We start from the raw sequence: 24,478 nt of genomic DNA on the forward strand, positions 1-24,478 counted from the left end.
TAGAACCTTGACCCTCAAAGATCTTCAAAAGACCCTTAACGACCGACAAGATCCTTGAGACCCTCAATACCCTTGAGACCCTCAAGACCCCCCAAGGCCTTTAAGAACCCTTTATGCCCCTATAGCCCCCTATTACATTTTGGACCCTTTTGACAACTTTAGACCCCTTCACCATTGAGACCTTTTATACCCTTTAGACCCCAAGAACCTTCATACCCCAAAGACCAATTAGATATTTACACCCCTTAAGTCCCTTGATTCCCTTTAGACCCCTTTGACCTGAAACACCTCTTCGACCTCTTACACCTTTCAGGCATGTTAGCTTGGACCCTTGACCACTCAGAGCTTTAGACCTTTTTAGACACTTTTTAAATGCTTGAGAGATTAGACCCTTTCCATCCCTTAGATCCGAACTACTATTGGAACTGTAACATACATACTTTTTAGACCTTTAGATCATCTAGAACCTCTATAACCTTTTAGGCACACACCATACAAACATCTATAGTCTTCTTGCAAAACACAAACTTTACTTTTTTCAGCAAGTAATTCGCAAACTCGACCCATCCAGGGGGTGGGTACCCTGCTAGTGCTTTTTAAAAGACTAGATTACTGTGTAAAGGTGCCAATTAAACTGTTAAATTCCTGCCCTATCACTGGGAAGACAATAGCAACATACCCATTGTATTATGTTAAGGCAACATACCCAACATACCCTGCTTTAAGCATTGCCTAAAACTACAACAGAGGAGGAATGAAAAACATGTGCACACACCTCCTTTTCACGTGTCATGTTTATCATCCTTGGAATTCCCCTCCACAACCTGCTGAGTCTTTGGGTTGACTCAGCCTGTCATCCTTCCGAGGTCGGCGAAATGAGTACCAGTGTACTGGGCCGGTGTATACCCCGGTTAAAATAGGTGTACCATATCCCTGTGTTGTAAGAGGCGACCAGGGTTGCGTCAGGAAGGGCATCTGGCGTAAAACATGTGCCAAATCACTATGTGGATCATACGGATGATCCGCTGTGGCGACCTCGAACGGGAGCAGCCGAAAGAAGAAGAATAAGAACCTGCTGAGTCTTTGCCTTTCAGCTTAAATAAACGTGTAATGGATTTTCATTCGGATAACAAAGTTTAAAGGCTCGGCGTTGAGTTTGGCCTTGCACTAACAAGTCTTGGACGATGCCTAGAAGCACACCCAGAGCTCACTTTTTTGTTGTTCATAAAACAGGATCGTTTGAACATTTTAAGCACGTTTTCCCAAGCACAATACAGGGTGTTTCAAAAATCCAGAACCATTGGGATATTTATTTTACAATTTGATGAAAATAATTACTCAAATTGCGCACCACTGACATACATACACATCAATCCTTGTATATAGGTTTCTTTGAACGTTTCTTCACATTGACACATCAATTTAGCACATTCTTATCTGATTTCATTCTTTATATCTTCAATAGTATGTGGTCTCATGGTATAAGCCATTGATTTGAGGTGTCCCCATAGAAAAAAGACAAGTGGCATTAAATCTGGACTATGTGAGGGCCATTCTATCGGTCAAAACGACGTTTTATCCACCTCAAAATATATATATATATATATATATATATATATATATATATATATATATATATATATATATATATATATATATATATATATATATCCCCTATGATTCCAGACCTTTGAAACACTGGATCTTCTTTTCCTCCTCTTCCCTTGAAAAGTGTGAGGTCCGATGGTACGAAGCTTCTGTCCTGCCTTGACCAAGATACTCCTGCACCTCCCTCCGTCCTCAGCCAACTCTCTCCACTCTCCAACCACCTTACCTTTCAGCTATCCCTCCTCACGCAATCCTCCCATCTCAACACTGGTCGACCTCGACTCCTCCGATCTTGTTCCCTCAAACTATCTGCTCTCTTTGCCATTCTCTCTTCCCCCATATCCACCAAGTGTCCAGCCCATCTCAGCTGGCATTTCACCAACCTCCCCTTCAAGCAAATCTGCACACCAATCTTCTCCGTCAGTTCATCCATCCTCCTTCTATCCACTCTCTTCACTCGCACAATCCTCCTGACCCAGTTTTTCTCGCAAAGCTGCAGCCTCTGTTGTTGTCTCTGTCCGTGCCATCATCTTCAGACCGTACAGGTAGGCCGGCGTTACATAAAACATCAGAACTTTCCCTTTCAATTTCCTTGATATCTTTCTGTCTGCCATTACTCCCTCCACCCTCATCCTTACATTTGCACCCATCTGAATCCTCCTCCACACATCTGCCTCAGTTTTACCATCCCCAGTCACTGTTCCACCCAGATACTCAAACCTATTTCCTTGAGTGATCTTCCCCTCGAACCTGATATTAATTTATTTTCTCTGCTGCCTGACCCACATCACCTCAGTATTCTCCATACTCATCTTCAGCCCATGCTTCCCAAATTCCTCATTCCACACCACCAGTACTTCCTGCATCTCCTGCCTACTCTCCACCACAGCAGCCAGATTGTTTGCATGCAACATCCTCCCCATACTACCCCTCAAGCTCACCTTCCTGTTTACCAGCTCCATCACCATGATAAACATGAGTGGGCTGAGAGAGCTTCCCTTCCTCAAATTGATGTTCACACTGAACTTCTCAGACATCCCTTCCACCAACCAAGACTCTTTGCTTCGTTCCCTTGCACATCCCTTCTACCAAAATCTAACTTCTGCTTCAGGCACTCCCATCCATCTGTGTCACAATCACCATCTCTCTCGGGACAATGTCGTCGACCTTCTCCAGCTCTAAAAATCCCAATGCTATCTCACCTTCAACCTCAAACCTCTTCACCAGCTGTCTCAGTGCGAACATCCCATCCATCATCCCCCTACCCTTTCTAAACCCCTGCTGCTCTTCTCCGATCTCCATTTCCATACTCTTCCTTATCCTCTCATCCAGAATCCTCTCCAGAACCTTTACTTCCTCAAATCTTGAACATCACCCTTCCCATTCCATAAGAGCACAATTAACCCTGTCCTCCACTCCTCCGGAACTGAATCCTCTCTCTTAAATATAGCACCTATAGAAAGTTTACACCCCGTTTCAAAATTTTCACCTTTGGTTGCCTTATCGCCTGGAATTAAATTGCATTCAATCAGACTTTTTCCACCTTTATTTACACATCGTCACCCACAACTTCCAAGTGAAAAACAAATTCTCCAAATTTCAGAAAATTAATTAAAAATACAAAACTAGAATATCTCAGTTGGAGAAGTGTCCACCCCTCTGATAATAGCAATTGTAAATTAGCTCAGGTGTAACCAATCACCTTCAAAACCACACACCAAGTTAATTGGCCTCCACCTGTGTTAAATTGTAGTGATTCTGATTATTTCAGAATAAAATCAACTGCTACTGTAGGTTTCCTCTGTGGGGTAGTGCATTTCACAGCAAAGACTCAATCATGAACAACCAAGGAGCTTTCAAAAGACCTCCGGGATAAAGTTATGGAAGGGCACAGATCAAGGGATGGGTATAAAAATATTTCAAAGGCCTTGAATATCCCTTGGAGCACAATCAAGACAATCATTAAGAAGTGGAAGTCGTATGGTACCACCAAGACCCTGCTGAGATCAGGCTGTCCATCCAAACTGTATCACCAAGCAAGGAGGAGACTGATCAGAGAGGCCACCAAGAGGCCAATGGCAACTTTGAAAGAGCTACCGGCCTTTATGGCAAAGTCTGGTCACTATGTGCATGTGACAACAATATCCCAAGCACTGCACAAATCTGGCCTGTACAGTAGGGTAGCAAGAAGGAAGGAATTACTCAAAAAAAACCACCATGAATTTCATTGGAGGTATGCAAAAAACCACTCTGGAGATTCTGAAGCCATGTGGAAAAACTTTTTGTGGTCTGACAAAACAAAGATGGAACTTTTTGGTGTAAATACAAAATGTTATGTTTGGCACAAACCCAACACAGCACATCACCCAAAGAACACCATCACTCCTGTGAAGCATGGTGGTGGGAGCATCATGTTATGTGGATGTTTCTCATCAGCACGGACTTGGGCACTTGCCAGGAAAGAAGGGAAAATGGATGGAGCAAAATACAGAAAAATCCTTGAGGAAAACCTGCTGCCCTTTGCAAGAAAGCTGAAATTAGACAGAAGTTTACCTTTCAGCATGACAACCACCCGAAGCACACAGTCAATGCTACACTCAAGTGGCTAAGAAACAAAAAGATAAATGTCCTTGAGTGGCCCAGTCAGAGCCCTGACCTAAATCCAATCAAAAATCTGTGGCATGACTTGAACATTGCTGTCCATCAACGCTCCCCGTGCAACTTGACTGAGCTTGAACAGTTTTGTACAGAAGAGTGGGAAAATATTGCCCAATCAAGGTGTGCAAAGTTGGTAGAGACCTATCCCAACAGACTCACAGCTGCAATTGTTGTCAAAGGTGCTTCCACCAAGTATTAACTCAGGGGGATGGACACTTACCCAACCAAGATATTCTAGTTTTGTAAATTTAATTAATCTTCTGGAAATTGTACAATTTGTTTTTCACTTGGAAGTTGTGGGTTACGATGTGTTAATAAAGGTGGAAAAAGTCTGATTTAATGCAATTTAATTCCAGCCTCCAAGGCAACATAAGGTGAAAAATTTGAAAGGGAGTGTGGACTTTCTCGAGGCACTCTGCATGCTATATTTTGCCACAAATGTAAAAACTTCAGTGTGAAGTTCACATCTCTGACTGGATGTAATAAGGATTTCTCCTTCTCATTGATGGAAATGTACTTTCCAACTTTTTGTCTCTTTATCCTACCTTTTGTCCAATTACACAACGCAGATACCATTCTCCTGTAGACCGCATTATGCATGGCAATTGGTGATGTGATACAAGGGGAGGCACGGGGAATCATGTGTGACATGCATATTAAAGTTAATTATCCTGCAGTCTCAGTCTGAGCCTGCACTCTCCCCCGAAGTTATAGCACCTGTCGCGTCAAGTACGTTATGTGTATGACAAATGCATCAGACATCTTAATGACATCTCAAATCACATGGTATGAGCCATAGTACATGGTTGTGTGTACAACGTGACTTTTCACCTCTACATTTGAACACAGAGCAGACAAAACATATGATGAGAGTATACTTTTGGTCATCGATTTGTAAGTTCAGTGTTGCTAATTACTCACCAGTTTGGATCTAATGTCCCAATTCTATTGGTTATACAAGCCGGTTGACGCGAGGTTTTGTTCTCACACACCCTACGATTGTGGTTCCTGACTTGCTGTGATGATGCTTTTATAGGGGCTGGTGGGATGGCCTAGACTCGAGAGTGTCCAAGCTATCTAGCCTGGGTTTGAATCCCGACCCAGCTATATAAACTGTCATCCCTGTGTTTCACAGGTAGGGTACGATTCATCAATGTGTGTGTCGTCCCTCGGATGGATGGTAAATATCCGACGCTGTCCTTCGCGAAGAGAAGGCGAGCTATCGCCAGCACCATGAACAAATTACAAATTCCTGCCTAACCTACTGAGGGAATTGCATCAGTGGCACAGTCGTACGTTCAACCAATGAAGCTACCCCGCAGCGTTGTGCTGCTTTCAAAAGAAGATGCAGATACTAATATACATTTTCGGTATTAGTAAGTGCTCTCTGTTCTGTTTTTTTCCCCGTAGGTAATAAAAGCCATCCATCCTCGCAGCTGGGTTTGATACACAGGGAGGTTTAGGACAAAAAGCTCATATGCCATCCTCGAGGAGGCAGGCCGCTGTTGTGTCGGTTGAAACTCCCACCCAAGTCGGTCATGGTATACCCTACCCTGTCAATCTGTCATAACCGCAATGCATTTGAAAAGACAGAGCGGTTGGGTTCATGCCGGAGGGAAAAACGCACTCCCAAACTCCAAGAAAGCCATCGGTGTTGTTTTTCCTTTTATATACATACATCTTTTTTTTTTTACATATATATATATATATATATAATTTATTTCTCTGCCACCTCGAATTTTAGTCCTGATCATGACGTCTCACTGTCGTGAGCCACTGTTTGTTCTTACGTTTTTCGAGAAGTCAACAGAAAAGGTTGAATGAAGTCACGGGTGAAAACCCGGGATGGAACAGTTGGCCATAAGACTGGTAGAACAAGTTTGATGACATAGATTGACGCCTCCGCAAAAGGTCGCGAAACTCGCGGGGGTGAAGGCGAAGCGAGTCGCACGCACGGGAACGATCGGGAGGATTAAGGAAAACTCTGAAGAAGTTTAATACTTTACAGGTCGATGCTTGAAGAAAGAAAGAGTGAGGTAAAATCACCGAAGGTGTGAGGAGATTACACAATTACCCGCTCGGGTCTTTCATCTCGGCCTCACCGCCATGGCAGCCTCGCAATTCGATTGCCTCGTTGACAAGCCGTGGCGTTCTTCGGGCGTCCCCACGCCGGGAGCTTGCACCGAAGACCAACGCCTGGCCATCGAAAAGTTGCTTGCCCAGGGGATATCGGCATACCAAACCCAGTGCGCCAAAAACAAACTCCATCCATTCCTGTCCCACAGGGAGATCGAGCGATGTCTGAGGGAGGACGAAGGTGCGAAGTCCAGGACTTTATCTTCAGACTCCGGGTCTTCGAAAATGATCGATTCCTCGTCCCTCACTTACTGGCCTGAAAAGAGCGAAAAAGACTTGCCTGAGCTGGACCTGGGCTGGCCGGTCCTGAACAGCTTCCGCGGGGTGACCCGTGCGACCGTGCACACGCAGCCACCGCTCGAGGAGAACGAGCTGTGCATCAAGAACATGGTTCGGAAACTGATCCAGAACGCGCAGAAGGTAAGCAGGACCTTCGGACGATGCATTTCCTCATCCAGGGGGTCAGAGTCCCCTCTAAGTATGTGGGTGGCCCCCTGCAAAACCTGAAATGGGGGGCCCTTTCTATGGGAGGGCCAATAATATGGTGATATCGTCAGGTGAATAATCAATTCATGCCTCACCCCCAAAGGGGGTTAGCGAAATATTAGAATGACCGGTTCTCTCGTCCGTCTGTGTCTGCGTGTGTCCGTCTTTCCGCGCTATCAGGGGTATATGTCGGCGAAGGCTGGACCGATTGTTACCAAACTTGGTAGGAGAGTAGCATGGGTCAACCAAAGTTTTATATGTAGCCAACAATGACGAAAGTCAAATATCAAGGTCAAGGTCATCAAAGGGTAAAAAAGTGTGTTTCGAACGAAAACTCCAGAATGAATCATCAGAGAAAGAAGTGGGGTCTTTTTTTTTGCATTAGATTCTATGAATTAAGGAACATAAAAAGTATCCTTTGCATTATTCTTTCTCTGTGATGTCACGTTTTCCCAGAAAATTAAATGAGTTCAGGAAAAGACCTATTTTCCTGGACGACTAATTAAATGTGACTTAGGAATTGACTGTCAGGTCCCACTGGGATACCACATGAAAAACTTGACCCTTAAAAAAACACACAATGCACGAAAATGTGAACATTTAAAAATCTTTATATCTCAGAAACTGACCTGGAGATCACCAACAAACTGGGCACAGGTGTCGTATCCATGGACTAAACGGACAAAAATCACGAACCCTGCGATTAAAGGTCAAATGAAATAACTCGAGAGCAGAACGAAGTGAATGCAACATCGTTTCAAAAAGTGCTCAACAAGATAATTATTTTGAAATATTATATGGTGGAATTTGTTAATGTAGGGAAAAAAAAAACATAAAACAAAATACAAACACTCGTGAGGTAAAGGAATCGACACCGTTCTCATGTGACGGCGATCTTGATCCAAGCATCCAACACGTTCATCTGACGCATACCTTTATTTGGGCGGTGTATAAGCAAGTGACAGCCCTGTATAGGAAAAATAAATAACCCGGGTTACGTGCATGAAGCAAAAACATACCGACTGCTTATAATTCAAAACACCTCACAGCACTGGAAAACGTGGGGACAGGAATACCGTCAATGGTGGAGACTTGTAATACCCTCCCGCACCTGGAGACGGCGCCACACGATACATATTCTTGTGGAGAACTTGCATCCCTCACCTCCCCAAGACTACTGGCAAAGATTAAAAAAAAAACACCCTTATTGGCCCTCTACATTAATTGGGGTTATGCTGATTCCATGCAGCAAGTCTGGTTGTAATTGGGCCAGAACTGTAGGAGTAGAGCGACAAACAAACCCACAAACAAATACACAAATAAACCTAATATGGAATAGGCAAAGCCGAGAAGCGAACGTAGAATCCTTCTTACATTCGCTTCTTAAATACATCAAATTAAACAGTCTTTTTGCCATGAAAAAATAAATATTACCTTAACATTACCTTCACAACAACAACTACACCGCATAGAACAGCATCTCATCTAAAAAAAATTAATATTACCTCAACATGACCTTCACAACAACAACTACACCACCAAGAACAGGATCTCATCTAAAAAAATTATTACCTCAACATTAGCTTCACAACGACAATTACACCGCATAGAACAGCATCTCATCTAAAAAAATTAATATTACCTCAACATTACCTTCACAACAACAACTACACCGCATAGAACAGCATCTCATCTAAAAAAAAATTAATATTACCTCAACATTACCTTCACAACAACAACTACACCACTAAGAACAGGATCTCATCTAAAAAAATTAATATTACCTCAACATTAGCTTCACAACGACAATTACACCACATAAAACAGCATCTCATCTAAAAAAATTAATATTACCTCAACATTACCTTCACAACAACAACTACACCGCCCAGAACAGGATCTCATCTAAAAAAAATTAATATTACCTCAACATTACCTTCACAACAACAACTACACCGCCTAGAACAGGATCTCATCGAAAAAAATTAATATTACCTCAACATTACCTTCACAACGCCAACAACACCGCCTAGAACAGGATCTCATCGAAAAAAATTAATATTACCTCAACATTACCTTCACAACGACAACTACACCGCAGAGAACAGGATCTCATCTGCAAAAAAAAAAAAAAAAAATCCTCAACATTACCTTCACAACGACAACTACACCGCCTAGAACAGGATCTCATCTAAAAAAATAAATATTACCTCAACATTACCTTCACAACGACAACTACACCGCAGAGAACAGGATCTCATCTAAAATATATATATATATATATATACATATATATATATATATATATATATATATATATATATATATATATATATATATATATTACCTCAACATCATAACTCAACATTACCTTCACAACGACAACTACACGGCAGAGAACAGGATCTCATCTAAAAAAATTAATATTACCTCAACATCATAACTCAACATTACCTTCACAACAACAACTACACCGCCTAGAACAGGATCTCATCTAAAAAAATTAATATTACCTCAACATTATACCTCAACATTACCTTCACAACAACAACTACACCGCCTAGAACAGGATCTCATCTGCAAAAATAAATATTACCTCAACATTACCTTCACAACAACAACTACACCGGCTAGAACAGGATCTCATCTGAAAATAAAAAATCCTCAACATTACCTTCACAACGACAACTACACCGCCTAGAACAGGATCTCATCTAAAAAAATAAATACTAGAAGCGAACGTAGAATTCTTCTTTCATTCACTTCTGACTTTACCTATAACTTGTTCACAACTGAAAACGCAATTTCCGGTTACTTCGGCCTGGATTCGGGATCAGCGATCAAATAATGTAAATCACGATTAAAAATTATTTTTAGATGATGCGGGAGATATCTTTATTAAAATCAGTGGAGGAAATATAAACCATGTCTGATATTTGGGTCTTTCATGTCTCAACGATGCCTTTATCTCCCGGCATGCATCATTCCCCATGACAAAAACCGGAAGCAAAAAAAAACCGGAAGCAAAAAAAAACGGAAGCAAAAAAAAACACCGGAAACAAAAAAACACCGGAAGCAAAAGGGTCATAGCCAACAACACGGATTGTAAATTGCCAGGGTATTTTGCTGTTGTTGTTGTTTCCTATTCTCTCATGTGCACGCGTTAAGTATGAAGCTCACTACGTTCACTACAAACCCACACACAAGCCCACAAACAAACACACAAACCCACAAATAAACACAAACCCACAAACAAACACAAACCCACAAACAAACAAATAAACACACAAACAAACACATAAACCCACAAACAAACAATCCCACAAACACACAAACCCACAACCCACAAACAAACACACAAACAAACCCACAAACAAACACACAAACAAACACACAAACAAACCCACAAACAAACACACAAACAAACACACAAACAAACCCACAAACAAACACACAAATAAACCCACAAACAAACACACAAATAAACCCACAAACAAACACAAAAATAAACCCACAAACAAACCCACAAACCCACAAACAAACACACAATCAGCCGGCCCGTGAATTATGGTAAGGATAGTTATAGTGATAAATTTATGAAACCTCCCACCACCTTCAAATGGATAAAACAACAACAACCTTCACGACAAAAAGACTGTGCTATGAAAGGTTCGTTTTTCGTGTGTTTCACATCATTGATATTTACAAACAGATGTGCCATATGTTTGTGAAGTGCAACATGATGTCTTTTGATTAAATCCATCAGTGAAGCGATTGGCAGCCGGTAGGAATGCGTGGCTATTGATATTGGAAACATCTATGTTACACAACTGGACTTTCAAGATGCTTTGAAAGTCTTGTAAGCCGATGTGGGAGGGTTCTCTTTGTGGAGGGTCCTCTCGGGGTGAGGGCTCCACGGATGCCTATCGGAGACCCTGCTATGAGCACCTTTATGGCGGTATCATGGGAGGGGCGGTCGAGGGTGCGTTTTGTTGGGAAAATTGTTTTTGTGGTTGTGGTAATTTTGTAGCTGTGAGGAACTAGCTTTGTGGCTGTGAGGTCGTTTTGTGGCTGTGAGGTAATTTTGTTTCTGTGAGGTAGTTTTGTGGCTGTGAGGTAATTTTGTGGCTGTGAGGTAGTTTTGTGGCTGTGAGGTAATTTTGTAGCTGAAAGATACTGGCTTTGTGGCTGTGAGGTACTCGCTTTGTGGCTGTGAGGTAATTTTGTGGCTGTGAGGTAATTTTGTAGCTGAAAGATACTGGCTTTGTGGCTGTGAGGTACTCGCTTTGTGGCTGTGAGGTAGTTTTGTGGCTGTGAGGTAATTTTGTGGCTGTGAGGTAATTTTGTTTCTGTGAGGTAGTTTTGTGGCTGTGAGGTAGTTTTGTGGCTGTGAGGTAGTTTTGTGGCTGTGAGGTAATTTTGTTTCTGTGAGGTAGTTTTGTGGCTGTGAGGTAATTTTGTGGCTGTGAGGTAGTTTTGTGGCTGTGAGGTAATTTTGTAGCTGAAAGATACTGGCTTTGTGGCTGTGAGGTACTCGCTTTGTGGCTGTGAGGTAATTTTGTGGCTGTAAGGTAATTTTGTGGCTGTGAGGTAGTTTTGTGGCTGTGAGGTAATTTTGTAGCTGAAAGATACTGGCTTTGTAGCTGTGAGGTACTCGCTTTGTGGCTGTGAGGTAATTTTGTGGCTGTGAGGTAATTTTGTGGCTGTGAGGTAGTTTTGTGGCTGTGAGGTAATTTTGTAGCTGAAAGATACTGGCTTTGTGGCTGTGAGGTAATTTTGTGGCTGTAAGGTAATTTTGTGGCTGTGAGGTAGTTTTGTGGCTGTGAGATAATTTTGTAGCTGAAAGATACTGGCTTTGTAGCTGTGAGGTACTCGCTTTGTGGCTGTGAGGTAATTTTGTGGCTGTGAGGTAATTTTGTGGGTGTGAGGTAATTTTGTGGCTGTGAGGTAGTTTTGTGGCTGTGAGGTAATTTTGTAGCTGAAAGATACTGGCTTTGTGGCTGTGAGGTAATTTTGTGGCTGTGAGGTAATTTTGTGGCTGTGAGGCACTAGCTTTGTGGCTGTGAGGTACTCGCTTTGTGGCTGTGAGGTAATTTGGTGGCTGTGAGGTAATTTTGTTTCTGTGAGGTAGTTTTGTGGCTGTGAGGTAGTTTTGTGGCTGTGAGGTAATTTTGTAGCTGAAAGATACTGGCTTTGTGGCTGTGAGGTACTCGCTTTGTGGCTGTGAGGTAATTTTGTGGCTGTGAGGTAATTTTGTAGCTGAAAGATACTGGCTTTGTGGCTGTGAGGTACTCGCTTTGTGGCTGTGAGGTAGTTTTGTGGCTGTGAGGTAATTTTGTGGCTGTGAGGTAATTTTGTTTCTGTGAGGTAGTTTTGTGGCTGTGAGGTAGTTTTGTGGCTGTGAGGTAGTTTTGTGGCTGTGAGGTAGTTTTGTGGCTGTGAGGTAGTTTTGTGGCTGTGAGGTAATTTTGTTTCTGTGAGGTAGTTTTGTGGCTGTAAGGTAATTTTGTGGCTGTGAGGTAGTTTTGTGGCTGTGAGGTAATTTTGTAGCTGAAAGATACTGGCTTTGTAGCTGTGAGGTACTCGCTTTGTGGCTGTGAGGTAATTTTGTGGCTGTGAGGTAATTTTGTGGCTGTGAGGTAGTTTTGTGGCTGTGAGGTAATTTTGTAGCTGAAAGATACTGGCTTTGTGGCTGTGAGGTAATTTTGTGGCTGTGAGGTAATTTTGTGGCTGTAAGGTAATTTTGTGGCTGTGAGGTCGTTTTGTGGCTGTGAGGTAATTTTGTAGCTGAAAGATACTGGCTTTGTAGCTGTGAGGTACTCGCTTTGTGGCTGTGAGGTAATTTTGTGGCTGTGAGGTAATTTTGTGGCTGTGAGGTAATTTTGTGGCTGTGAGGTAGTTTTGTGGCTGTGAGGTAATTTTGTAGCTGAAAGATACTGGCTTTGTGGCTGTGAGGTAATTTTGTGGCTGTGAGGTAATTTTGTGGCTGTGAGGTACTCGCTTTGTGGCTGTGAGGTAATTTGGTGGCTGTGAGGTAATTTTGTTTCTGTGAGGTAGTTTTGTGGCTGTGAGGTAGTTTTGTGGCTGTGAGGTAATTTTGTGGCTGTGAGGTAATTTTGTGGATGTGAGGGACTAGCTTTGTGGCTGTGAGGTAATTTTGTGGCTGTGAGGCACTAGCTTTGTGGCTGTGAGGTAATTTTGTGGCTGTGAGGTAATTTTGTGGCTGTGAGGTACTCGCTTTGTGGCTGTGAGGTAATTTTGGGGCTGTGAGGTAATTTTGTGGCTGTGAGGTAATTTTGTGGCTGTGAGGTACTCGCTTTGGGGATGTGAGGAAATTTTGGGGCTGTGAGGTAATTTTGTGGCTGTGAAGTAATTTTCTGGCTGTGAGGTAATTTTGTGGCTGTGAGGTAATTTTGTGGCTGTGAGGTAGTTTAGTGGCTGTGAGGTAATTTTGTGGCTGTGAGGTAGTTTAGTGGCTGTGAGGTAATTTTGTGGCTGTGAGGTAGTTTAGTGGCTGTGAGGTAGTTTAGTGGCTGTGAGGTAATTTTGTGGCTGTGAGGTAATTTTGTGGCTGTGAGGTAATTTTGTGGCTGTGAGGTACTCGCTTTGTGGCTGTGAGGTAATTTTGGGGCTGTGAGGTAATTTTGTGGCTGTGAGGTAATTTTGTGGCTGTGAGGTACTCGCTTTGTGGCTGTGAGGTAATTTTGGGGCTGTGAGGTAATTTTGTGGCTGTGAGGTAATTTTGTGGCTGTGAGGTAATTTTGTGGCTGTGAGGTAGTTTTGTGGCTGTGAGGTAATTTTGTGGCTGTGAGGTAATTTTGTGGATGTGAGGTAATTTTGTGGCTGTGAGGTAGTTTAGTGGCTGTGAGGTAATTTTGTGGCTGTGAGGTAGTTTTGTGGCTGTGAGGTAATTTTGAGGCTGTGAGGTAATTTCACTCACAGTGTTATTGTAATTACACCGCATACGCGAAGCGACAAGCAAGGTTATATAAGCAATTGATTCACTTCTGTCTGTCTCCAAATGACAGACAGCAAATGTTCGAGGAGAGGAACAACTTCATTCCAATTGAATATTGTATTTTGAACACGAATCGGAACATGAAGAGGAAGACAAGTTTGCTGTTTTACAGAAGAGTACTTCGGCTCTGAACTTGTCTCGACCGCACATGCGCAGAGAGGAGAGATAATTGTCTTACTGCCTGGAAGCCAAACAAAATTGCAAATCATTCCAAAGGAATTTACTGTTTTAACGACGTCATAAAGGACACAAACAACTCAATGTGTTAAATAAGGCGGTGTAAAAGACGCTGCATCAACGGTGGTAAACTTATGGAATTTTTTTTTTCTTCAACTTTAAAAATCGTTATTTTATTTAAATTGAATTATATACTTCAACACTGGATAACACAAATCACCTTTTTGGCACTTTCAAAACCCTTCCGTTTTGGAGTACTTGGACAAAATATTACACCATTTTACATCATCGTGACCAATCAAATTTTCTGATTTAAATTTCTCAAGACATTTAAATTTCTGATTTAAATCTCTCAAGAAAAATTTCTCAAGAACAGCACGGGGTAAGGTGTTCTGTGGATTCTGTTGAGTTTTGAAAAGCTTTGGTTTATCTTGGGGGTCATACGCAAAATGCGTCACTCTATTTGGCATATTTTTGACACCCACACGGTTCCCACGTGATGCCCGATGACGCTTCGCATGACTCTCCTAAAATATACATGACTTCAACAAAAATACTCTCCCCCCCCCTCTTTAATTGCCTTACCTCACAATAAATAACACAAAACATCTCTGAAATGATGTGTTATACTCTAATGATATAATGAGTTCCCTTACAAGGGACTTCGACAAATGTGGAGGAAATTAGGCCCATCAAATCCTACACGTTATTATCAACATATGGTTATTTGTCTCTGCTCTATCTTGTTTAAATGCTGAGTGGGGGGGGGCAGGGGGGGTGAACCACTGCCTCACAGACTCAGAGCTGACACTCTAACCACTACACCTCAGAGTAGTTCATAATACGTTTACAATGCATAAGATTTATTCCGAATGAAAGCCATTTTCGAATTGCAAATATGGCAAAAGCAAAATAGGGATTAAGCACAGTTCATACTCAGATATTCTCCCAGAGTGCCCCTTGATCTTTCAAAGTTGAAATGGGAGTTCCATGTTGGACACCATTGCTTGATGGTGTCATGTGACTGTGGCAGTGTGGCACCATCCCCGTGACTCTCTGTGACACACCCACCAACCCTCTATAGCGTCACGAAGTTTGTGTACAACTCCATGGGCAAAACCCAATCCACTGTTTGCAAACTATTAATCTCCATGCCTTATATCTTGTGCGCACCTTGTTTGTCATCAGAGGATGCTGAGTCAGCACTTGCTTTTGTTTGATGTTTTCTTTGTGCCTTTAAGGATCTCCATCCACCTGGAGAACACGACTTATTTGCACTGTTCAATGTGAGAAACTTCTCAACGCAAAGCTCCTCTCACCCTTGATATTATATTTCACACGACAAACGATACAACCTGAACCGAACTGCCTTCCCTGAATACACCGCACACAATAAGTTCCATTACGTTGCTCATCACTCGGGCAATATGAAGAACACGGGAAGACATAAATTAAACTTAAAAACAAAAAAAGTTCATTACGAGAAAGAGAGAGAGATAGAGATAGAGATAGAGATAGAGATAGAGATAGAGATAGAGATAGAGATAGAGATAGAGATAGAGATAGAGATAGAGATAGAGATAGAGGTAGAGAGAGGAAACCCAGCAACTTGCAAATATGAGGGTTGGGTTTGGTAGGATTAATGGGGGTAGAAAATATCATGGGTAAGGATAGAGGATGACATGAAATAGTGGTGCACCACTTGCTTGAAGCTCTGGAGGGAAAAGTATGATTAGATCGTTTACAAAATGCACTTCCACAAACGTGTAAAAAGAGGAACAAAGGAGTTTAGGTGTGCAGTTTGCCTGGATTTTGGGAGTTTAACAATGAGGGAATTACTGCAAGAAGACATGTGTCTGAAGGCTGAGAAAAAGGGGGGGGGGGAGGGTCAGAAGGCTGAGAGAGCAGAGGGACCTAACTGGAGGAGAGATGGCAGAACTCCATTGAACTATGGAAAAAGGCCTTGAAGGCTGCCAATAGTTCTGATTTTGGAAGGAGTGACTTGGAAAAATGGAGGATGCCCATTCTGCAGCTGGCTTTGGAGGTCGGCTTTGCTATGTGGCTGGTCCAGGTGAGAGGTCATAACTAATTGTGAGTCTGAGACGTTCAATCGACTAAAGCTCTTGCAGTGCCTGACATAGTGAGATTTTAATGTTAAATGACATGTTCCATTTGTCAGGTCAGCATCAAATCAATTCCGGACCAGGAGAGAGTGAACAGCTGCTGTCTCCCTGTCAGTGGAATGGCATACTATACTACACAATGTGGAGTCATCTGCAAAAAGGAAAAGAGGTTTTTCCAGAGCATTGGTGAGGTCGTTTATGTGGATGAGGAGCAATACTGGGTCCAAGTTAATGCCTTTGGGGGTACTGTAGCCAGGGAAATGTCTCTATCCATCCACAGGGAAATGAGAGGGTTCCATTGATCGCAACCCGTTAACCGCATGAGTGGAGGAAGTCAGCAAGGCAATCACTTATGCCTTGAATGCCATGGGCAGCTTGGCAAAGGGAGCAGGATGTTAGACTTGATATTAAAAAAAATCAATGACACTCCATTGTGAAACAATCCTTTTTGAAATACTGTTCTTGGAAGGTGATGAAACTTCCCATCAGAAATCGTATATATCTTTCAGGCATGAAGGGTGATTGGTGGGGGGGGGGGGGAGGGGGAGGCAGCAAAGTCCAAATTCCGTGCACGGGATTGATCACATTACTATCTCAGAAGTCGTCCTGATTCATATGTGGTCTGGTGAGGTTCCATGAATCACCAGTCTGTAATAGAATACGAGGTAACATTTGATCAGAATAGATGAGGTAAAATTGCATATTTGTAAATTTAAGCAAAGTGGATTGGCCTTAAAAGGTTATAAAGATCTCCAGAGTGGCAAAGGATGGATAAATGATGGGAAACAATATATTAGAAACTCACTGCTAACATTTGTCTTTTTCCCATCTTCTGGAAGGTCATCGCCATTGTAATGGACACTTTTACTGATCCTGACATATTTGGCGACATCATGGAAGCAGCAAGGAAGCGCTGGGTTCCTGTATATATCATCCATGACTCTGCAAACTTCCCAGAGTTCCTTGCCATGTGCAAACACTGCAAAGTGGACTTTGATACTGTGCGGGTGAGCAACTCTACTTTCACGTTTGCACTGTTCTGTCTCGGACGCACAAGCAGCTGGTTGTACCTTGACAAAATAGTAAAATTTATAGTATTAATAATAATGAGTTCCTTTACAATAAACCTCAATGCAAGAGGAGACCATTAGGCCCATCAAGCCAGTGCAATGGTTGCTAACATATTGTTGTCCATACTCTTCTTTTTAAATGCTGACCAAGCAAAGAAGTAGAATGTACCATTTTTTAAGTCTTTGGTGTGACCAATCCAGTGTCGGGTCCAAACCGCTGACCTCTCAGACTCGGAGTGGATGTTCTAACCATAACACCACCAAGTCTGATATGGCAATGGCAAAACAGTAGTGAAGGAGAAATCAAATTATCAGGAAATGCTGAATCTGCTAGAATGAATAAATTAATCCTGTATGAACGGAGAAGTTTACCATAAATTAATGGATCAGCTTCTCTTCACACTAAAATAAGCCATTTGGTGTCTGTCTAACTGACTGCGATGCATTTAATCATTACTAAGCCAATCTCAACTAAACTTGATAGGGGGACTAAGGGTCACATGATGTGCAACACCCACAGAGTAAAACGAGTGGTTGTTTACATCCATAAGATGTCTAATAAATAAAGAAGATATGAGCACACCTGACACTAAGCCGAGGCTTCGGACTTTGGCATGCTCACGAGGCTGTACCGTCAAAATGAAACATCCCAGAAGATAAATAAAATAGGGTCACATTTGTGCATGTCGTTTTTAAAATAACGCTTCCTGTTATGAAACATCATATCTTCCAGTCTGTGAATATTTCAAATAAAATGATTCCAACCTATCATTTTTGACTGGCTTTTATACTCGTAATACAAATAATGATCATAGCATGGCTGAGTGCAAAGCATCATAGGCTAAGCGAGTGTGAAAATGTATAATTAAGGTAAAAAGTATTTTGAATACAAATATAACTCAAATATGTACATATGCACATCCACATGACCCCACCCCTCCTTATACTCACCCCCCCTTTTAATCGCTCCCTACCCCCAGCCATTCCCATAGAGAGCCGGTGTTTCTAGTTAATTAAAGCATCAGCTGAGTCCAAATGAATGTGCTTGTTTAACATAGCAGTTCATTCCTTTCCAACATGAACCTTATACAATGTCTGCTTCCTTAAAACAGAAATATCTCATGGACATGCGAAATACTATCCCGTACTCCACTCCGTAGTCTTTGTGGCAGTATGTCTGAGTTTTCAGGTTTCATTATACCTCTTCCTAACACAATGGAAGTTGTGGAAAATAATTTTGCCTGTTTTGTTGTTCTTGCCAGACTTTATCATGCATTATCATTTTGAGAATGGAACATCAAAAATGCTGAAAGGAGACATTTCATTTGAACTGCTCGAGGGTATAAATGTCATATCTTCATGTTAAGGCATGCGGTTGGTGTACAGGCCTCACCCACTCAATACAAATAATTTACAATCGGGTTTCCACTTGCTTTTCAACAACGGGCAGATGATTGAGCAAATGTCATCTTCATGTTAAGGCATGTTGTCAGTGTACAGGCCTCACCCACTCAATACAAATAATTTACAATCAGGTTTCCACTTGTTTTTCAACAATGGGCAGATAATTGACCCTTTACTCAACTTTCACTGTCATCACAACAGCAAATACTTTGTTATTATATAGATTATGCTGTCAACATTTCATGCTGTTGAGGATATTTTTGTTTTATATTTTTAACCAAATAAAACTTTTGGGGTATGGTGGAGGTCTAATGGTGAGGACACTGAACCTAGCATGGAAGGGGTAGTCTCTTGAACCTGGTCTGGTCTGAATGGTTGTGTCAATTCATGCTCCAAGAGTAACTTATCATTGCTACATCTGCAAAAGAGGACTATTACCAAGTTTATTTAGTGGTGGCATTTCAGGAACTGTTTGTTGTCCCACACCACCAGAAAATGAGAGTTCGAACTTTGTCTGGCCTGACCTTCTCTGCACGTACTGGCAAGAAACTTGTAGGCTCTCTCGGTGAGCGGTTCATGATTGTCGATGGAGACAAAGCCATCACAGGGTCATACAGGTGATGATGGACCATTGCTCGATTCAATATATTGTACATTTTCTTATATAGTTCTCATTAATGTCCGTATGAAACCATTTTTTTGTTGTTATCGCTCTTGACAATTACTTCTTAAAAACATTTTTCCCCATGCTTTTATTTTTCATTCAGGCCAGGTTATAAATAAACTCTATCGTTGAACTGACTTTCACAGATGAATATTATAATGTCTTTTGGATTGAAAAAAAATTTTGGATTGAAATAATTCGAGTTTTTCCAATGTTATTTGTATTATATGCAATTTTATACATATATATGTATGTATACATGTATATATATATATATATATATATATATATATATATATATATATATATATTTAATTTGACATGTGTTTCTTTTTTAAATGTAATTTGACTCTACTCTGCTTTTATTCTCATCATATTTCAAATTTATGTTTTTTTACGTGACCAACTGGTTTTCCCTTGTTCAGCACTTTAAGATTTCTTTGCTTTTGAAAAGTGCTATATCAATAAAATTTATTATCTATTATTAAATATTAGCATAATTACATTCTGGGTACAATATAATTCATATAAGTTCTCCGGCATATTAGCTCATGTTGTCGGAAATGTTTGAAATGCAATTAAGGTTCATATTTGATCTCAGAACTTTTTCCTTCGGTCTAAAATACATTCTCTAAAATTCAAAAAATTTCATGGGCAAAATATGTTACTTAATACGGTGCCTTCAGAAAGTACTCACTCCCCTCGACTTTTGTTATATTTTGTTGTTGCAGCCTGAATTTAAAATGGATTAAATTTATATTTTTTGTCACCGATCTACACAAAATACCCAATGACAAAAAGATGTTTTCAGAAATTTTTGTAAATTAATTTAAAAAAAAAGTTGAAATGTCTTGTATCAATAAGTATTCAACCCCTTTGGTATTACATTCCAAATTGAGCTCAAGTACATCCAATTTCCTTTGATCATCCTTGAGATGTCTCTGCAACTTCATTGGAGTCCACCTGTGGCCAATTCAATAGATTGGACATGATTTATAAATAAACACACTTTTCTACACCAGGTCCCACAGTTGGCAGTGCATGCCAGAGCCTATACTCTACCATGAAGTTTTAGGGACTGTCCGTATAATTCCGAGATAGAATTGTGAGGAGGCATAGATCTGGGGAAGGTTATAAACAATTTCTAGAGAGTTGAAAGTTCCCAAGAGCACAGTGAACTCCATCATTGGGAAATGGAAAGAATATGGAACGAGCCAGACTCTTCTTATTGCTGACCATCCAACCAAACTGAGCAACTGTGCAAGAAGGATCTTGGTAAGGAAGGTGATGAAGAACCCAATGATCACTCTGACAGAACTATGGAGTTCCTTGGCTGAGATGGAAGAACCTGTCGGAAGGATAACAATCTCTGCAGCACCTCATAAATCTAGGCTTTATTGGAGAGTGGCCAGCTGGAAGCCACTCCTGAGAAAAAGGCACATGACAGCACACCTGGTGTTTGCAAAAAGGCACACGAAAGACTCTGAGAGCATGAGGAAAAAAATATTCTGTGATCTGATGAGATGAAAATTTAACTCTTTGGCCTGAATGCGAAGCACTATGTCTGGCAGAAACCAAACACAGCTCATCACCCATCGAACACCATCTCTACCATGAAGACTGGTGGTGGCAACATTGTGCTGTTTCAGTGGCAGGGACTGGGAGACTTGTAAGGATAGAGGCAACGATGAATGGAGCCAAATACAGGCAAATCCTTGAGGTGAACCTGCTTCAGAGTGCAAATGACCTTCGACTACTGCGAAGATTTATGTTCCAACAGGACAATGACCCCAAGCACACAACCAAAGCAACACTGGAATGGCTTCAGAACAAGAACGTGAAAGTCCTTGAGTGACCCAGCCAAAGCCCAGACTTGAATCCTATTGAGAATCTGTGGAAAGACTTGAAGATTGCTGTTCACTGATGCTCTCCATCCAACTTGACAGAGCTTGAGCAAATCTGTAAGGAAGAATTGGAGAAACTCCCCAAATCCAGATGTGCAAAGCTGATACAGATGTACCCAAGAACACTGGAATCTGTAATTGCTGCCAAAGGCGCTTCTACAATGTATTGACTCGGGGGATTGAAGACTTATTTATGGAAGACATTTCAGCTTTTAATTTTAAATTTGTCAGGATTTCTAAAGACATGTTTTCATTTTGTCATTAATGGGGTATTTTGTGTAAATCGGTGACAAGAAATTTAAATTTAATACATTCTAAATTCAAGTTGGAACACAACAAATATGTGAAAAAGTCGAGGATTGTGAATACTTTCTGAAGGTACTGTAGCATCATTGGCTGAGGGATCAGCTGTGCCACTGATGATGTGCCCCTGTAGGGTAGAGTAGGAATTTGGAATTTGGAAGGCACAAATATTGATGAATCTCCCTGCCTGCAAGACACTAAGATGACATTTTGTAGCTGAGTCAACATTCGAACCCAGGCTTGACAGCTCAGAGTCAAGAATGCTTATCTCTCGGCTATCCTGCAATATAATGATAGCATTCGATGAAGTTGTGTGGATGTGTCATAAAGGGTGACTGTCTGTATGAGGATTGTCAATTCACAGTTTAAATTAACAAGGGCCATTTATGGTTATGAGGGCAACTTTGGTTATGAGGGACTCAGCTCTGAAAGACATTCACCTCTGAGCAGAGGCGGCGTTAGGGGCGTGCTTCCCCAGCAATTGCCCAGGGCCCTGAGATGACAAGGGGTTAAACACGCCGATCGTGGTTCACAGTGTTTCGAGATGAGCCCCTTGAGCAGGGGTCTCATTTTGCTGACAAAACATATCACCTATGTGACAAAACAACTTTTTTAGTCATACAAACGGCTGGACCAGAAAAGGGGTCTTCGGCCGAGCACATGCTGAGGTGTGTTCCATCACCATTCAGCTTGTAGAGCGCTCACCAAGTGGCTTAAGCATTCAAGCAAGCACTACAACAAAACAGTTGATAAGGAACAGCTGGCTATCGCTTGCCTAGCCAGCTGATTGGGAATGGAACTTCTTCTTCTTCTTCTTTCGGCTGCTCCCGTTAGGGGTTGCGACAGCGGATCATCCGTATGATCCGCATAGTGATTTGGCACATGTTTTACGCCGGATGCCCTTCCTGACGCAACCCTGGTCGCCTTTTACAACACACAGGGATATGGTACACCTATTTTTTAACCGGGGTATACACCGGCCCAGTATACTGGTACTCATTTTGCCGACCTCGGAAGGATGACAGGCTGAGTCAACCCCCTGGTGTATTAATTCAGTGGCTCAACGGGGCTTGAACTCAGGACCTTTTGTATCCCAAGCCGCTGCCCTAACCACTGCGCCAACACACCAGGCTGAATTGGGAATGGATTGGGAATGGAACACACCCCATGAATCCTGTCTGTGCCTGTTTGTGGTGAGGATGTTGAGGTAGTGGAGAGATTCACTTACCTTGGCAGTGATATTCATGTCTCTGCTGGCTGTGAGTCAGAGGTCAATAGACGTCTGCGTTGGGCCTGGGGAGTCATGGATTCACTGGATCATGGGGTGTGGCGCTGCTGGTACCTGTGCGGGAGGACGAAAGTCTCTTTGGTTTGGTCTCTTCAGAGAATCCTTGGCTATTGCTGGTCGGACTTTGTGTCCAACGAGCGGTTGCTGAGACTCAAATGAGATTTGTTACCTGCATAGTCCGTGAGCGTCAGCTGCGGCTGTATGGACATGTGGCTCGTTTTCCTGATGCTGATCCTGCTCACCAGATTCTCTCAGCGAGGGAGTCTCGTGCGTGGAGGGGGCCAATGGGCCAACCATGTGCCTCGTGGTTGCAGCAGGTTGATCGGCATCTTAAGGAGATGGGGATGGGCCAGACATCTGCCTGGTGGATAGTCAGACGGAGGCCCCTGGAGTACCGGCGGAAAGGGGACACAAAGACGTGCTGCTCCGGCGCATGCTCCCATACCTGACATGACCATGGATCAGCTTTTTGCGCTAGCTTGTGTTTACGCCTGGCGGTGAGATAAGGAGGTTACCGTTATTCTAATCACACAAAATAACTTGAAATTTATACACGGGAGCGGCTGGGGGGCGGGTCGAAACATCAACTCAACAAGTGTGAAAATAACACGGAGTCCTCTTACTCGTGAGTCGTGATACAATTGAGGGTTCTGAAGTGACATGTGTAACACCCTCTCCCACCACGCCACATGGCACACATTTACCAAGATCATTTGTGTCGCAACACCTTCAGAATTGCTGGTGCGGAGGCCAAATTAAGTCGCTACAACCTTTGCCGCATGATCCGCAGTCACCTTGGCAAGTTTAATTGGTTAAGATTTGTTTAAAGACCCTGTCACACCTTGACGATTTAGCCAGCGTATGCCGACATATGAAAAATTTGTCGAAAACGCTGGCACACGTCGAATACGTATGGGTAAGTTTTGTATATGTTAAGAGCACGCTGGCATACGTCGTAGCACGCTGGCATACGTCGTAGTTCGCCGAGCTGTTAGACAAATTTTCCATGCTTGAAATTTTTTGACGTATGCCAGCGTATGACTCACACGTTCCGCATAACACTGGCCATAAGTTGTAGGCACGTTACGCGATCGTTGACACACGTTGAAACACGTTACTTGTAAGTTACTCATCAGTCGAAACACATCGAGGTAATGTTTAGCGTACCCGAAACTTATTTCTAACCTACGAGTAACGTGTTGTAGGCACGTTACACGATCGTTGACACACGTCGACACACGTTACTTGTAAGTTACTCATAAGTCGAAACACGTCGAGGTAATGGTTAGCGTCAGTGTTCCAGACTCCCTGTTTTTATTTATTTACTTATTTTTTTCTTCGGTATGACGGTGATGTTGACACTTCGATTTCTAGTGCGGTTATAATATAATATAATTAATAGGCTGCCGCTCAACGATTTAAATCATAACCGCCCAAGACTCTACTGAGTGCTGTGCTTGTTGGAACTTGTGCCCTTGCATTTTCCATGTCAACCCGACATAATCTAAATGTGCTTACTTGTATGTACAACTAGACACAAATGAAGGCACTTTAACAAAGAAACTACGGTATAAGTAACACGTATTCTAAAAATATCTGCATTATCAGAAAGCATTTTATATAAATATGAACATAACTC

At 42.0% G+C, this 24,478-nt stretch overlaps 1 protein-coding gene and 1 long non-coding RNA gene across 6 annotated transcripts in view; one reads left to right on the forward strand and one right to left on the reverse strand.

Moving 5' to 3' along the window:
• The window catches only part of LOC147012117 (uncharacterized), a 57,478-nt gene extending 49,294 nt beyond the window's left edge, over positions 1 to 8,184 (reverse strand). For all 5 annotated transcript variants that reach the window (XR_015052043.1, XR_015052044.1, XR_015052042.1 and 2 more), the window contains exons 1-2: positions 7,965 to 8,184; positions 7,518 to 7,855 (exon numbers count right to left, since the gene is read on the reverse strand). This is a non-coding gene — a long non-coding RNA (uncharacterized LOC147012117). The remainder of the gene's footprint in view (positions 1 to 7,517; positions 7,856 to 7,964) is intronic.
• Positions 6,059 to 24,478, forward strand: part of LOC147012118 (protein FAM83C-like) — a 40,369-nt gene continuing 21,949 nt past the window's right edge. The window contains exons 1-3 of the mRNA XM_085858412.1: positions 6,059 to 6,822; positions 17,046 to 17,213; positions 19,173 to 19,297. Of these exons, the coding sequence (XP_085714538.1) occupies positions 6,373 to 6,822; positions 17,046 to 17,213; positions 19,173 to 19,297 (743 nt within the window). The 5' untranslated portion in view covers positions 6,059 to 6,372. The remainder of the gene's footprint in view (positions 6,823 to 17,045; positions 17,214 to 19,172; positions 19,298 to 24,478) is intronic.

The sequence above is a fragment of the Eptatretus burgeri genome, chromosome 15 (assembly GCF_056783735.1).
Source record: "Eptatretus burgeri isolate ZD-2024b chromosome 15, Ebu_testis_v1, whole genome shotgun sequence".
Taxonomy (NCBI): Eukaryota; Metazoa; Chordata; class Myxini; order Myxiniformes; family Myxinidae; genus Eptatretus; species Eptatretus burgeri.